This window comes from Notolepis coatsorum (genome assembly GCF_963971535.1).
Source record: "Notolepis coatsorum genome assembly, chromosome: 16".
Classification (NCBI taxonomy): Eukaryota; Metazoa; Chordata; class Actinopteri; order Aulopiformes; family Paralepididae; genus Notolepis; species Notolepis coatsorum.
Genome location: NC_140180.1, coordinates 42538131 through 42553101, shown reverse-complemented (window position 1 = coordinate 42553101; position 14971 = coordinate 42538131). Strand labels below are relative to the sequence as shown.

General features: G+C 40.2%; 1 protein-coding gene across 1 annotated transcript in view; it reads left to right on the top strand.

Annotated features, from left to right (window-relative positions):
- Positions 1 to 14971, top strand: part of tnmd (tenomodulin) — a 96079-nt gene that overhangs the window by 68359 nt on the left and 12749 nt on the right. Inside the window, exon 6 of the mRNA XM_084331836.1 lies at positions 11338 to 11444. Coding sequence (XP_084187962.1) covers positions 11338 to 11444 — 107 coding nt within the window. The remainder of the gene's footprint in view (positions 1 to 11337; positions 11445 to 14971) is intronic.

The following is a 14971-nucleotide window of genomic DNA, read 5'->3' as shown; positions in this document are numbered from 1 at the left end:
GGCACTGTGAAAATATTTTCAGACTTTCAGATATTTGGGCGACTGAGTGGCGCAGTGGGCAAGGCGCTCGCCACTAACGCAGGATATGCTGGTATCGAGCCCAGCTCTCGGCGTTGCTACCGGCTTGGCCGGTCGTCATACTAACACAATTGGCAGTGTTAGAGGGTGGGAAAGCCGGTGGGTGGGGATTGGACGTTGTGGACAGCGACTCCTACAGGTCGGTTGGGTGACGCCTGTACAGCAGAAAACAGGAAGTATCGGGGGCAGCGTGAGCCTCCCACGCATTACTCCTCGCCACTGAGAGTTCGAGCTGTCTGGTGAAAAGATGCGACAGGCTGCCTCCTCGTGTACCGGAGGGGACACGTGATGCAAGGCTTCTATCCTCACTACAGCCGACCAGTGGGAGGCATAGTCTAGCAACGTTCAAGACAGGGGAGGGAAGAATTGGAATCACGAAATTGGGATGGGAGAAAAATAGAAAAATAAGGAGAAAAAGTGGATAAAAATAAATACTTTCAGATATTTTTAGAGTGAGAAATTAAGTTGTATTTAATGTTTAGTTAATTAAGAGAATAGAACCCGCATTGCATTCTCATATACTCCAGAATAAACTTTTCATTGACTGTGTTTCCAGCGTCTACTCCTCATGGAAGTTTATTCTGGAGCATATGCACATACTTTTCCCGCACACATTTGCAATGAATATTACAGCACAAACGTTTTCTCAAAACAACTTTCTTCCCCAGTAACCAGGGATTGTCATCCATGTCTTGCATCATTCAATATAGACTGCTGTTCCTAAACATGTTGCTGTCATGCACAGACCCAGGGAATTTGGCAACCACATTCGTATCTGCGAAGAATGGCTGGTAACATCCCACATAGCCCTGCAGATGGATGGTTGTGATAGTCCAGAGGCACCTGTGATAGGTGTCTGGAAGGAGCCAAACGCAAGAACCTGGAGTGTTGACAGCAGTTTGACAATGCCAGGCATTGCATGGGATCTCTGGGTGACAGGCTCAATACCATCTTTGATTTCATCGAGTAGATCAAGAATTGCTTGAGCTGGCAACCTGTGTCTCCAGATGATTTCGATCTTGCCTTAAATCAAATAGTTATATTCTCCTTCTAAATATTCTCTCACGAGCATGGCCTGGCTACAATCACTGCTGCCATTATCACTGGAAATGCTGGCCATGACACCCCTTATAAATGTGCTTATTTACCACCAACTATTTTGCAATGAGGCTCATTTGCATAGAAAGGGACACATTTTCTCCCCATATTACCTCATTTAAATACCCGGATGCACAGATGATGATGGCAATGCAGTTAGCACGGTATTTCACCCTTTTATGCTTTGTGAATAGCAAGGTTTGTTTTGGGGCTATTGGCACAGGCATAGCGTTAGAAAAAGCTGCGCAATCCCTTTGTGAATTCGCCCCACAGAGACAATTTACACACACAAAGCAATGCAGTTTTTGTGTGTGTGTTTTTTTTACAGAAAAGCAGCTGCATCCAAAATCGTGCTGATAAAAAAAAATCATAAGAAACTGAAAGGTTAGACACTATAGGCTAAACAAAGTATTGAGTAGGATAGAGCCAAGCCAATATCCTTTGTGCCATGGTGCCCTCCTAATGCATACACACACCACTATATTCAGAGTAGCACCTTTAGTGCTATAAAAGTAGGAAAAACTAAACAAATGCTGAAGACAATTAAGATTAGAAATACAAATCAGAACCAAGAATTTTTTTTCAAATAAAAATACAAATAGGAATCTATTACATAATTAGGACATTGTGAAAATACCCTTTTCAAGATTCTTAAAAGATTTCTCAAGTAGGGCAGGGCGCTGGCACACTAACCCCCATTTCATTAGCACATGGAAGTCATGACGGGGGTTTTTCTTCTCTGCGCTGCTTGGGACGTGGGAGGAAGAGAGGTCAGAGGTCATCTGATTAGCCTCAATCTAGACCGCCCTCTGAGGGGATGCACACATTATAGTCATTAGGGTCTCCGGTGTGTTGTATTGCATCATAACAGCAACATCGGAACCTGAAAAAACACAAGTTGGAAAAAGAAAGTTGTTTCCTGTCAGTAAGAAAGAGTGAACAATGAACCATCTGTTTCAGTCATTAAGAAAGAGTGAACAATGAACCAGTTGTTTCAGTCAGAGCTCAAAGTCATGTTAGCTTAAAACAAAGGCGCTGCTGTTGTGATTACAATAGAGCGCGTAATAAACATCTGTGGCCTGGTCATAAGGATGGCCTTGCGGTCGGATCTGATCCTACGCAACGTGTGTGGTGTCATCTATGTCATAAATCTACATGTGCTTTCAGTGGCAGTACAAAAGAGCTCCCAAGGTCACTGAGTACAGATAGATAGATAGATAGATAGATAGATAGATAGATAGATAGATAGATAGATAGATAGATAGATAGATAGATAGATAGATAGATAGATAGATAGAGAGAGAGAGAGAGAGAGAGAGAGAGAGAGAGAGAGAGAGAGAGAGAGAGAGAGAGAGAGAGAGAGAGAGAGAGAGAGAGAGAGAGAGAGAGAGAGAGAGAGAGAGAGAGAGAGAGAGAGAGAGAGAGAGAGAGAGAGAGAGAGAGAGAGAGAGAGAGAGAGAGAGAGAGAGAGAGAGATAGATAGATAGATAGATAGATAGATAGATAGATAGATAGATAGATAGATAGATAGATAGATAGATAGATAGATAGATAGATAGATAGATAGATAGATAGATAGATAGATAGATAGATAGATAGATAGATAGATAGATAGATAGATAGATAGATAGATAGATAGATAGATAGATAGATTTGTGAGGCGCCATTGCTCACTAGAAGGTACAGTAGGTGTGTACAGCTTTAGGGAGCAGCCACACGGATCTCTTTAAGAATGGAGAAAACAGATGGAGGGTGTAGCTGTCTACTTAACACTTTGGGTGCCGGAAACCGTCTTTAGACGTCATTCCCGGCCATGCTCAAGTTGCCGGAGGACGCTTTACGTCGTCCTTATATCAATATTTCAAAAATCTGCGATCGGATTCATATGTCCCCTCCGCTGGCCTGAGATCCACCAGCAGGACCCACTGAGCTCTCTGGCGGTTCAGGAGCGCCATCTGGTGGCCGATCGGCGCAATCGCTTAAACAGGATGTGCCATAGAGGTTGTGCTAGACGTCCGTATTGCTTCCGGCCACTCGGTACATGTCCCGTGACTCTGGCTCGTCACGCTACATAGCGATCGATTGCCAATAACTCGATAAACAACATGATTTGGACGTATATACCATTATACAAGCTGGAGATGGACCGGGTAAATCGCCATCCCATAATGATAGAATTTCTACTCTACGATGATTGCCCAACGGCGCGCGGAGACTGGGGTGAGTTTGAGCGTGTAACGTTACCGTCTTCGATACTAACTGCTATTATCAACATTTGACCCACATTAGATGATTGGTATAACGCTGCCCACGGAATTATAAACGCCCCCTCGCCCATCCGGTCAACATCAGATGACGTGTAGTAACTTCTAGAAGTACGTCTAGTTGGAATTTTTTATATCGCGCTGATTGCCATCAAACTGTATTTCATCATCAATATAATGCATTTGGGGCTATATATCACGTTCTGGAGAAAGCTGCAGAAAGAGATGAAAACATACTTATACATTAGACCATACTTTACTATGAATATGTGAATGAAAAAGTTTAACGTTGCTACACAATGAACAATACATATAGGACTTTGAATGGGCCCTAATAATGGCAATGTAGCAATATAATTTAAAAAGTTATAGCCCTGCAAAGAAGGGGACTTTCTCCATAGACAAATAGCGCTGGCAATCTATGGTATATCATGAATTTAACCTTAGGCAGCCAAAGTGTTTTAACATAATTGTGTGGACAGCATTGCTAATGTTTTTTTTTTTTTTTATTATTACGATCCCCATTAGCTTTTGCATAGCAGCAGCTATTCTTCCTGGGGTCCAATAATTAATATACATTCACACTCATCACAATATATTGACAAAACACATAAATAACACACTTAAACAAAACAAACACACTGCAATTAGACAAAGCAAATAGATAGGCTCCGACTGAATCCAGCATGATCTAATTAATAGATCAATATAATTTAACACCCATGTTAACACCCAATATAATCGAACACCCATGGAAAACCTCAACAGAACATTTAAATGCTGAAAAAATTATATTGGGTACAGCCCTATTAATTACAAAATTCATTTTTTTAATCCACCTTTTCTCCTCCTATTTTTCTGTGTTTTTTCTCCCATCCCAATTTAGTCGTTATGCCAATTCCCCCCTCCCCTCCCCTGACTATCTGTATGTCATGTATGTCATATATGTCCTGATGAATTGAAAATGGGGGACCCTGATGTAAACAAGACGAAAGTCTTTCTCTGGTCTGCATCCCCTTAACAATTGTGTGTATTGAGCTGTACTGTATTGTACCCATTCTGCAATCTGTTAATACAGTTTTCAATCAATCAATCAATCAATCAATCAATCAATCAATCAATCAATCAATCAATCAGCCTCCTTAGCCAAAGTGAAATGCCAAAACTATATGGCAAGGTCTGTGAGCAAGTGAAGAAAAACTCAGTACAATTAAACACTATGCAACGACCACTGCAAACGTCAAGTGAATCGCCAAGTAATGTTAACGTCATTGCTACTGCTGTGACTAGCTGCTCTAGTCTACCGGTCACAAGGTATAGTCAAAATCCATACCGTAGCGCAAATTCATACCGTTTATACCGTCCACCCCTAGTATGTACTGTATTACTATAGGGCAGCGCAGTATCTGTGATCTCCTAATGAAACAAGTCATTCGAATAATATAAGCCTACTGTTCATTCATTATGCGTGTGTGTGCATGTGTGTGTGTGTGTGTGTGTGTGTGTGTGTGTGTGTGTGTGTGTGTGTGTGTGTGTGTGTGTGTGTGTGTGTGTGTGTGTGTGTGTGTGTGTGTGTGTGTGTGTGTGTGTGTGTGTGTGTGTGTGTGTGTGTGTGTGTGTGTGTGTGTGTGTGTGTGTGTGTGTGTGTGTGTGTGTGTGTGTGTGTGTGTGTGTGTGTGTGTGCGTGCGTGCGTGCGTGCGTGCGTGCGTGCGTGCGTGCGTGCGTGCGTGCGTGCGTGCGTGCGTGCGTGCGTGCGTGCGTGCGTGCGTGCGTGCGTGCGTGCGTGCGTGCGTGGCCAGGCAGGAACTAACAATTATTCCACTATAGATATATCCATGCGATTAGCTTTAGTTCTTATTTATTTATCCACTGTCATTTCAATGCCATAGAATGCCGTCTTCACCCGGATTGTGTAAGCCTAGGGTGCAGAGTTGACCATTTAAATAGCGCGATTGCTCACTGTTAATTGGATGGCAGGGTTCAATGTACATGATTGCTGTTCAAGTGCACCTGCAAGGTCAAGGTTTTATTTGTCACACGCAACATCATACCGGTAAGATGAGCAGTGGAATGTTTATCCACTGGCTCTTACAATGTATACAATAAGCAAATGTCCAAAACTATAAATAAGAACATTAAATAATAACAACATTTATCTGATTTATTTATTTATTCAAAGTCATTTGCAGTCTTTGTGTAGTGCTATTATAAATGTTTCCGACATCAAATGCGTAATTCTTTTAATTATGATTAATTAATTCCAAGGAGGCCTGTAGAGTTGACATGAAGGAATCACTATGATTCCTCCCAAATAAATCCCTTAAGAATACGGAGCACACAAGTCTGTCAAGTTAAGACTGCTCGTCAGTGCTCCTAAATCCTGCTCTTAGTTAGGGCTGAATCCAAGACAAGGGACGGTTTGGTGAATGAGACCCATTGTCAATGTGTGCAATGAATAAAGACTTCTTCAAAAGTCCAGTTTAATCTTTAATCTTTAAATGAAAGGTCATGAGGTCACCAAAATAAGTATGTCTCTTCCTCTTGGAGTCATGAATGTGCACAGCAAATTGCATGGCAATTAGCCATTAGCCATCCATTACTTTTGGAGTTATCTCATTCACAGATTTACAGACACACTGACAGACAGGACCGATAATGGCTGTCACATCTAGGGACCTCAAAACCTACTCTAGTGAGGCCTTTAACCAAGAACTGGAGAGCCTAGACTGGTCAGATGAGCTCAGTGGTACACTAGTTGAAGAAACATGGCTTGGATTCAAAACCAAATTCTCATCAATACTAAACAACATGGCCCCCTAAGAACCACCAGGGTTAAAAATCGCGCTGCGCCATGGATGCACTCAGACATACTGACCGCTATGAAAACCAGAGACAAAAAATGCTCTGAACCTCATAAAAGTCAGTCAAAGCTTGCCAAAAGCTCAAACAGTGATCTCCAAGCCCACATGGTTGAACTCAAACAACAAAGAAACAGACTAAGGCTGAGGTTAGACTAGTGTATTCCTGGCGTTTTTTTATACGTTTTTGACGACGTATCATGTCCTATCTACACAGAAACGCGTTTTTTGGCGTTTTTTTTGTGGATACGGCTGAAACGCAAAATTGTGTTTGCGTTTGGAGATACGCAAAAAAAACGCCAGGAATACAGCGTGTAGTCAGCACGGAGCAGTTGTTGCGAAAACGCCCATGCGCAGTAGATACCATCTGCGTGCCCTTCCTGTGTACAGTGTGTGTGTTTGGGACAGAGCTCCGTGTCCCAAATAGCTTCAGCTACCATGTGTTGTCAAGTTATTGTTATAAGGACCCCAGTCCAAGCTACAACAGTCTGCATTCCCTTAACAATTGTTTGTATTGAGCCGTATTGTATTGTACCCATATGCAATATGTTAAATAAAGTTTACATCCATTCATTCTGCTAGCATTACCGATTGCATGAACTGGCTAACGTGAGCTATCAGGATTCAGACCCTGTTAGCTCAGAGTTCCTCTTTCAACTTAACAAGCATTAAACAAAATGGCCCAGTCATCTATTCACCTTTGTTTAATACACACAGCGTTGTCTCTAATGTTATCTAACTACTGATAGCTCGCGATATCATCAGTTTCGTGCTGGCTAAGTAGCGTGAGCTAACGTTAGCTTCTAGCCACAATGCTATATTGTTATAATGGCATACTCCATTGACGTTAGCATGCAGCTAACAATGCTACCGATCGTTTTTAGACTAAACTATCTGCTCTTGGTGGTCACTTGTGTTGATGTTAGTTTTGTTTCATCAACAAATGACAGGCAGAACACACAGTGAATGTATCCGTTTTGTTTATTGCACTTTTATTAGGCTTTGCTGAAAAAAGAATTGCTGCATTGAGTGAGCAAGCAAGATGGTGGCGCGGCATAGGCGCCTGCCTTATTGACATTTCTTTGCTGGAGCTTCCACCAGGAAGTGTATTGGCACATTTGTTCTGATTGGTTGAAATTGCCTTCATGTTTGCCACCTACTGCCACCTACTGCTTTGGCAGTGTACTACATCAGTGTGCTTGGCTGACAAAAACGAAAAAAAAACGAAAGTGTGACTCAGGCGCACGACGTCGCGGCGATACGCATAAGAAAACAATACGAAGATGATACGAAAGGTGTAACCTCTGCCTAAGAAACGATGTAAACGATGATCAAATCTGCAACAAAAAAAATGTCATCAATGACAAAACTGAGGAAAACAAAAACAAACCCTGTGAACTTTGGAAATTACTCAACAACCAACTAGGCTGCAGTAAAAAACTAAAAAAACAGATTTACAAACATCAACATAAAGACAGAAAACACTCATCACAGACAAGCTGGATGTGGCCAATTACTTAAACATTTTCTTTACAAACATAGCCACAACAAACTACCCTCCCACTCAGGGCATTTTGGGGTAGAACACATCCTAGCCTTCTACAAAAACCTAGGGGTCCGCAAAGACAACTTCAAACTCAAAATGGTAACATTTGGCAAAAAACTGAGCGCCCTCCAACCTAACAAGGCCACTGGCCATGACAATATCCCCTCCAAATTCCTCAGAGACTCATCAGCCGCCATCACCCCAGTCATCACCCACATAATAAACCTCTCCATAAAACAGGTCCCCAAAGACTTCAAAATTGTGAGAGTGACCCCCCTGTACAAAAAAAGGCAGCAAATTAGACCCAGGCAACAACCTCCCTGTTTCTATTCTTACCTCCAGCTCGAAAGTCATGGACATTTTTTTCTACGAACAGGTTGAAAACTACCTTGCGGAAGAAAAGCGAATCTACCAATTGGTGGAGGTAAAAAGGGATACAGACACAACGGCTCAGTGTAGCCATCCTCCTTATTCATACTAAGGCTGAGACAATAAATATAGATATTTTATTATTATTTTGCATGTGTAAAAAAAAATCTTTTTTTAAAAGGTTAAAATATTTGTTTCTTAAAAAAGAAAAGAAAATTATTTAACGTTAGTTCATGTGTTGTTTTTGTTGACACCAGCCACAAGGAGGTGCTAATCATAGAAATAGGCTGTGCCTTTGACATGTACATGGACCAGGCTTTCCGGGACATGTATATAAAATACCAACTGCTCAATGTGATGGCCGGCATTGGGTACAGCTGTAGATATAGTGTACTTATATTCGGAAGACTTGGCCATGTATATAAATGCACCGTGAACGGTCTGAGAATTGTTGCAATGTCTAAGAGAAAAGCCAAACAAATTGCCAAATATTGCTCTGTCTCAGCTATTATTGGCAGCTTAGCCACGTGGCAAAGGAGGTGCTATGTGTACCCTTAAGTGTTCAGTGCTGCTTGACCCCGATATATTTGATTCCCTGTTTATGTAATATAATTTGTGGAACCAAATAAAGTATTCAAATGTGTGTCACGTGCACTCACTGTAGTTTTTGCGATGCTGTAGTTGGCCCACGACACACACACACGAACTAACGTTAAAGAAAAAAGTATTTTACATATATATATTTTATTTTTCATGCCAAAAAATCTGTATGTGACGCCACGTATCGATTTCACGCAGTTATCGATAATTATCGATAAATCGATAAGTGATCTCAGCCTTTAATTCATACATGTCGTAAACCAGGTGTTCATGTATCTGATATAGTCAGTGGCTATTGGCACTCACTTCACTCCAGGCACTTGTCCTCCGACCAGTTTCAAACACACTCATGAGCAGCATGAGACCATGAGACCATGAGACCCACCATGAGCACCATGAGACCATGAGACCATGATACCATGAGACCCACCATGAGACCATGAGACCATGAGACCATAAGACCATAAGACCATGAGACCATGATACCATTAGCAGCATGAGACCATAAGACCATGATACCATGATACCATGATACCATTAGCAGCATGAGACCATAAGACCATGAGACCATGATACCATTAGCAGCATGAGACCATAAGACCATGAGACCATGAGACCTAAGACCATAAGACCATAAGACCATGAGACCATGAGACCATAAGACCATGAGACCATAAGACCATGAGAGCATGAGACCATAAGATCATAAGACCATGAGAGCATGAGACCATAAGACCATGAGACCATGATACCATGAGACCCACCATGAGACCATGAGATCATGAGACCATGAGACCATAAGACCATAAGACCATGAGACCATGAGACCATGAGACCATAAGACCATAAGACCATGAGACCATAATTCAATTCAATTCAATTATCTTTAATGACCACCCAGCCAGGCTGGTTGAATTTGATTTCAGTGCAGCATGTTACAGCATTGTTCCAACATAGAACATAGAACATATAACATCACTTACATTACGTACATACTACATGCAGTTAAATACATAAATACACAATTACAAGACCTCAATATCAAAGTTCAGAGTTTATGTCCATAGCAACAGAGGTAGGGGGGGGGGGGTGCTACAGGAAGTTCAGTGTCCGTATGGCAGTGGGGAAGAAGCTGTTTTTAAAGCGGGATGTTTTGGTGGTCAGGGATCTGTAGCGCCTCCCGGAGGGCAGCAGCTGGAAGATGTGGTGTGCTGGGTGAGTGGGGTCAGAGATAATTTTTCTAGCTCTAATTGTAAGACCATGAGACCATAAGACCATGAGACTATGAGACCATAAAACCATGAGACCATAAGACCATGAGACCATGAGACCATGCGACCCACCATGAGACCATGAGATCATGAGACCATGAGACCATGATACCATGAGACCATAAGACCATGATACCATGAGACCATAAGACCATGATACCATGAGATCATGAGACCATAATACCATGAGATCATGAGACCATAAGACCATAAGACCATGAGATCATGAGACCATGAGACCATAATACCATGAGACCATAAGACCATGAGACCATGAGACCATAAGACCATAAGACCATGAGACCATGAGACCATAATACCATGAGACCATAATACCATGAGATCATGAGATCATGAGACCATAAGACCATAAGACCATGAGATCATGAGACCTAAGACCATAAGACCATGAGACCATGAGACCATAAGACCATAAGACCATGAGACCATGAGACCATAATACCATGAGACCTAAGACCATAAGACCATGAGACCATAAGACCATAAGACCATGAGACCATAAGACCATGAGACCATAAGACCATGACCATAAGACCATAAGACCATGAGAGCATGAGACCATAAGACCATGAGACCATAAGACCATGACCATAAGACCATGAGACCATAAGACCATGAGAGCATGAAACCATAAGACCATGAGACCATAAGACCATAAGACCATGAGACCATAAGACCATGAGAGCATGATACCATAAGACCATGAGACCATAAGACCATAAGACCATAAGACCATGAGACCATGAGACCATAAGACCATGAGAGCATAAGACCATAAGACCATAAGACCATGAGACCATGAGACCATGAGACCATAAGACCATGAGACCATAAGACCATAAGACCATAAGACCATGAGACCATGAGACCATGATACCATAAGACCATAAGACCATGAGACCATGAGACCATGAGAGCATGAGAGCATGAGACCATGAGACCATAAGACCATGAGAGCATGGAAGTGGAATATACCACCGTCCTGTCTGGTCCAACACCTGGGAAATAACACTCAATCAATCAATTCAGATGGTGATAGAGGGGAGTTTACAAATGGCTAGTTATCGCATGGTTTAAGTACAACTTAAAAAAGAAAACATCCCTTGTTACATACAGTATTGCACAACTTAAAATAAACCATCTTACAGTAAGATAAAACTGAAGATGAAACTCATGTTGATTTTTGTACAAACCCCCATTTTTCTGTTTTCTGCTTTTCATTTATGTTAAGGTGCAAAGTTCCATGATATTGAGGATGTGGACACTCCTGACGTGGAGGTCACAGGTCACCAGCGGTTTGCTCGTGACGCTCTGGATCAAGCTCCTGTGAATGACTATGTGAGTAATAAATTGGCCCATACTGGACCACACTAAGAGACATCAACGGGCTCCAGCTATGCTTCAGACTTCTTTTCCGCATATAAATTGCTCACTAATTGATGCTAAAATAGGCATGGTGCACCACAGGGCATAGCAATTGCTCTATATATCTGTTTAAGTAAGGCCAGTCCATTGAAGACTCCCTTAATGCCTCCTGGTTAATTGAGAAGAATATCCTGTCTTCAAACGAAGCAACTTTTCCCTACAGCCTCCGCTGGAGCCCTATTTAAACTTATTTAAATAGGGCTCTCTTTTTTTTTACAGTGGCAGCAGAAAGCAATGTAGAAAAGTGCTCCCAAGGTCACTGGGTACAGATAGATAGATAGATAGATAGATAGATAGATAGATAGATAGATAGATAGATAGATAGATAGATAGATAGATAGATAGATAGATAGATAGATAGATAGATAGATAGATAGATAGATAGATAGATAGATAGATAGATAGATAGATAGATAGATAGATAGATAGATAGATAGATAGATAGATAGATAGATAGATAGATAGATAGATAGATAGATAGATAGATAGATAGATAGATAGATAGATAGATAGATAGATAGATAGATAGATAGATAGATAGATAGATAGATAGATAGATAGATAGATAGATAGATAGATAGATAGATAGATAGATAGATAGATAGATAGATAGATAGATAGATAGATAGATAGATAGATAGATAGATAGATAGATAGATAGATAGATAGATAGATAGATAGATAGATAGATAGATAGATAGATAGATAGATAGATAGATAGATAGATAGATAGATAGATAGATAGATAGATAGATAGATAGATAGATAGATAGATAGATAGATAGATAGATAGATAGATAGATAGATAGATAGATAGATAGATAGATAGATAGATAGATAGATAGATAGATAGATAGATAGATAGATAGATAGATAGATAGATAGATAGATAGATAGATAGATAGATAGATAGATAGATAGATAGATAGATAGATAGATAGATAGATAGATAGATAGATAGATAGATAGATAGATAGATAGATAGATAGATAGATAGATAGATAGATAGATAGATAGATAGATAGATAGATAGATAGATAGATAGATAGATAGATAGATAGATAGATAGATAGATAGATAGATAGATAGATAGATAGATAGATAGATAGATAGATAGATAGATAGATAGATAGATAGATAGATAGATAGATAGATAGATAGATAGATAGATAGATAGATAGATAGATAGATAGATAGATAGATAGATAGATAGATAGAAATAGGTATATAGATAGATACATTTATTAATCATGCCTTAATTATCAAAGTCTGAAAAAAAATGGAAAGGCCAAATGCCATAGTTTGGTGTGCATTGTGTAAACAACTCAATACTCAATGATTAATTACCCTTGACTATGAGATAAGATCCTATTATGTGCAGGGCTGTCCTGCCCACTAGGCAGATCAGTCCCGAACCAATCACACACACAGGAAAAAAACCTCAGTATGCAGTTCAGACTGCCAAATTAGTAATTATTTAATCAAGGCTTTCTTAGTTATTTAATTGGTCGTAGGGAGCTCAGTCAGCCACTCAGAGGGTCAAGCTCGAAATGTCAATCATCATGTCAAGCATAATTTCACCTGACACAATATGCCACCCTATAATATTATAACAGTTATCAGGCCAATATGCCACACTAGAATATTATAACAGTTATCAGGCCAATATGCCACCCTATAATATTATAACAGTTATCAGGCTAATATGCTACCCTATAATATTATAACAGTTATCAGGCCAATATGCCACCCTATAATATTATAACAGTTATCAGGCCAATATGCTATATAATATTATAACAGTTATCAGGCCAATATGCCACCCTATAATATTATAACAGTTATCAGGCCAATATGCCACCCTATAATATTATAACAGTTATCAGGCCAATATGCCACCCTATAATATTATAACAGTTATCAGGCCAATATGCCACCCTATAATATTATAACAGTTATCAGGCCAATATGCCACCCTACAATATTATAACAATTATCAGGCCAATATGCTACCCTATAATATTATAACAGTTATCAGGCCAATATGCTACCCTATAATATTATAACAGTTATCAGGCCAATATGCCACCCTATAATATTATAACAGTTATCAGGCCAATATGCTACACTATAATATTATAACAGTTATCAGGCCAATATGCCACCCTATAATATTATAACAGGCCCCTGCAACACAGCGCTCTAACTTTGTCCCGTCATCTTCAATGGCTCGTGCTGCGGCGCAATGCAATTAAAACACCAGTGGATGAAAAAGTGCTCACCCTTTGAAATGTCCCACCTCTAACGGCTAAGAGAGATGCATACTGCTGCAGTTTGTCCCAAGACCACATCCAGACGGTGTTTGTGGGACCGGTGATAACAAAAGCCTTTGTGACCAAGCAGAGTGTAGAAGGCTGACTGTAATCGGTCTGGTGTACCATTGGGATGGAGCATATAACCAAGGCTTCTTTTATTTTTAAATTTTTTTACTGATTAGTGACAACTCATGTAAATACTAGTGCTGTCAATCGATTAAAATATTTAATCTGATTAATCGCATGATTGTCCATAGTTAACTCGTGATTACAGTAATCGCAAATTAATCAAATTTTTATTTTTTATTTCTAAATCTACCTTAAACGGATCTTTTTCAAGTTTTAATACTCTTATCAACATGAGAGTCAACAAATGCTTGCTTTATGCAGCCATTTAACACAAAAGGATGATCCTCATGCATTGCAAATTTGCATCAAATTAAAAACTAAAAGAAGATAATCATTTAAAACAATGAATAAAGTGTGCATGAAATAATAGGGGAAAGAAAACATTAGGAACTTGTTACATTCACCCACACAAGGGCTGAGGACTCACCCCCCCCCCCCTTCTCTTTCTCTCTTGCCCCTTCCTCATCTCTCTCATCTCTCTCACCCCCCCCCCCATCTCTATCTCTCTCTCTCTCTCTCTCTCTCTCTCTCTCTCTCTCTCTCTCTCTCTCTCTCTCTATCTCTCACACACACACACACACACTTTGAGTCAGAAACAAACATAGTATCAATGAGAGTATCAATAATACACCGGAGTGAAGTCTAGTAAATATATATTTTTTTTAAATTAAAAAAAAACATTTCTAAAACGTTAATCGTGGGTTAATTCTTTTTTGGTGTTAACACGTACAAATACACATACATATGCAGGAATGCACACACACAGGAATTCACACACACACACACACACACACACACACACACACACACACACACACACACACACACACACACACACACACTTCGCAGGAAGTGCCTGCCTCATGCCCCATTATTCTTTTAAAGTAGAATAATCATTAGAGTTAGTGTGACAGAGGTTACCAGATTTAGCCATGACTGCCACATTGGGGCCTGGTGTGGAGGAGAGGAGAGGAGAGGAGAGGAGAGGAGAGGAGA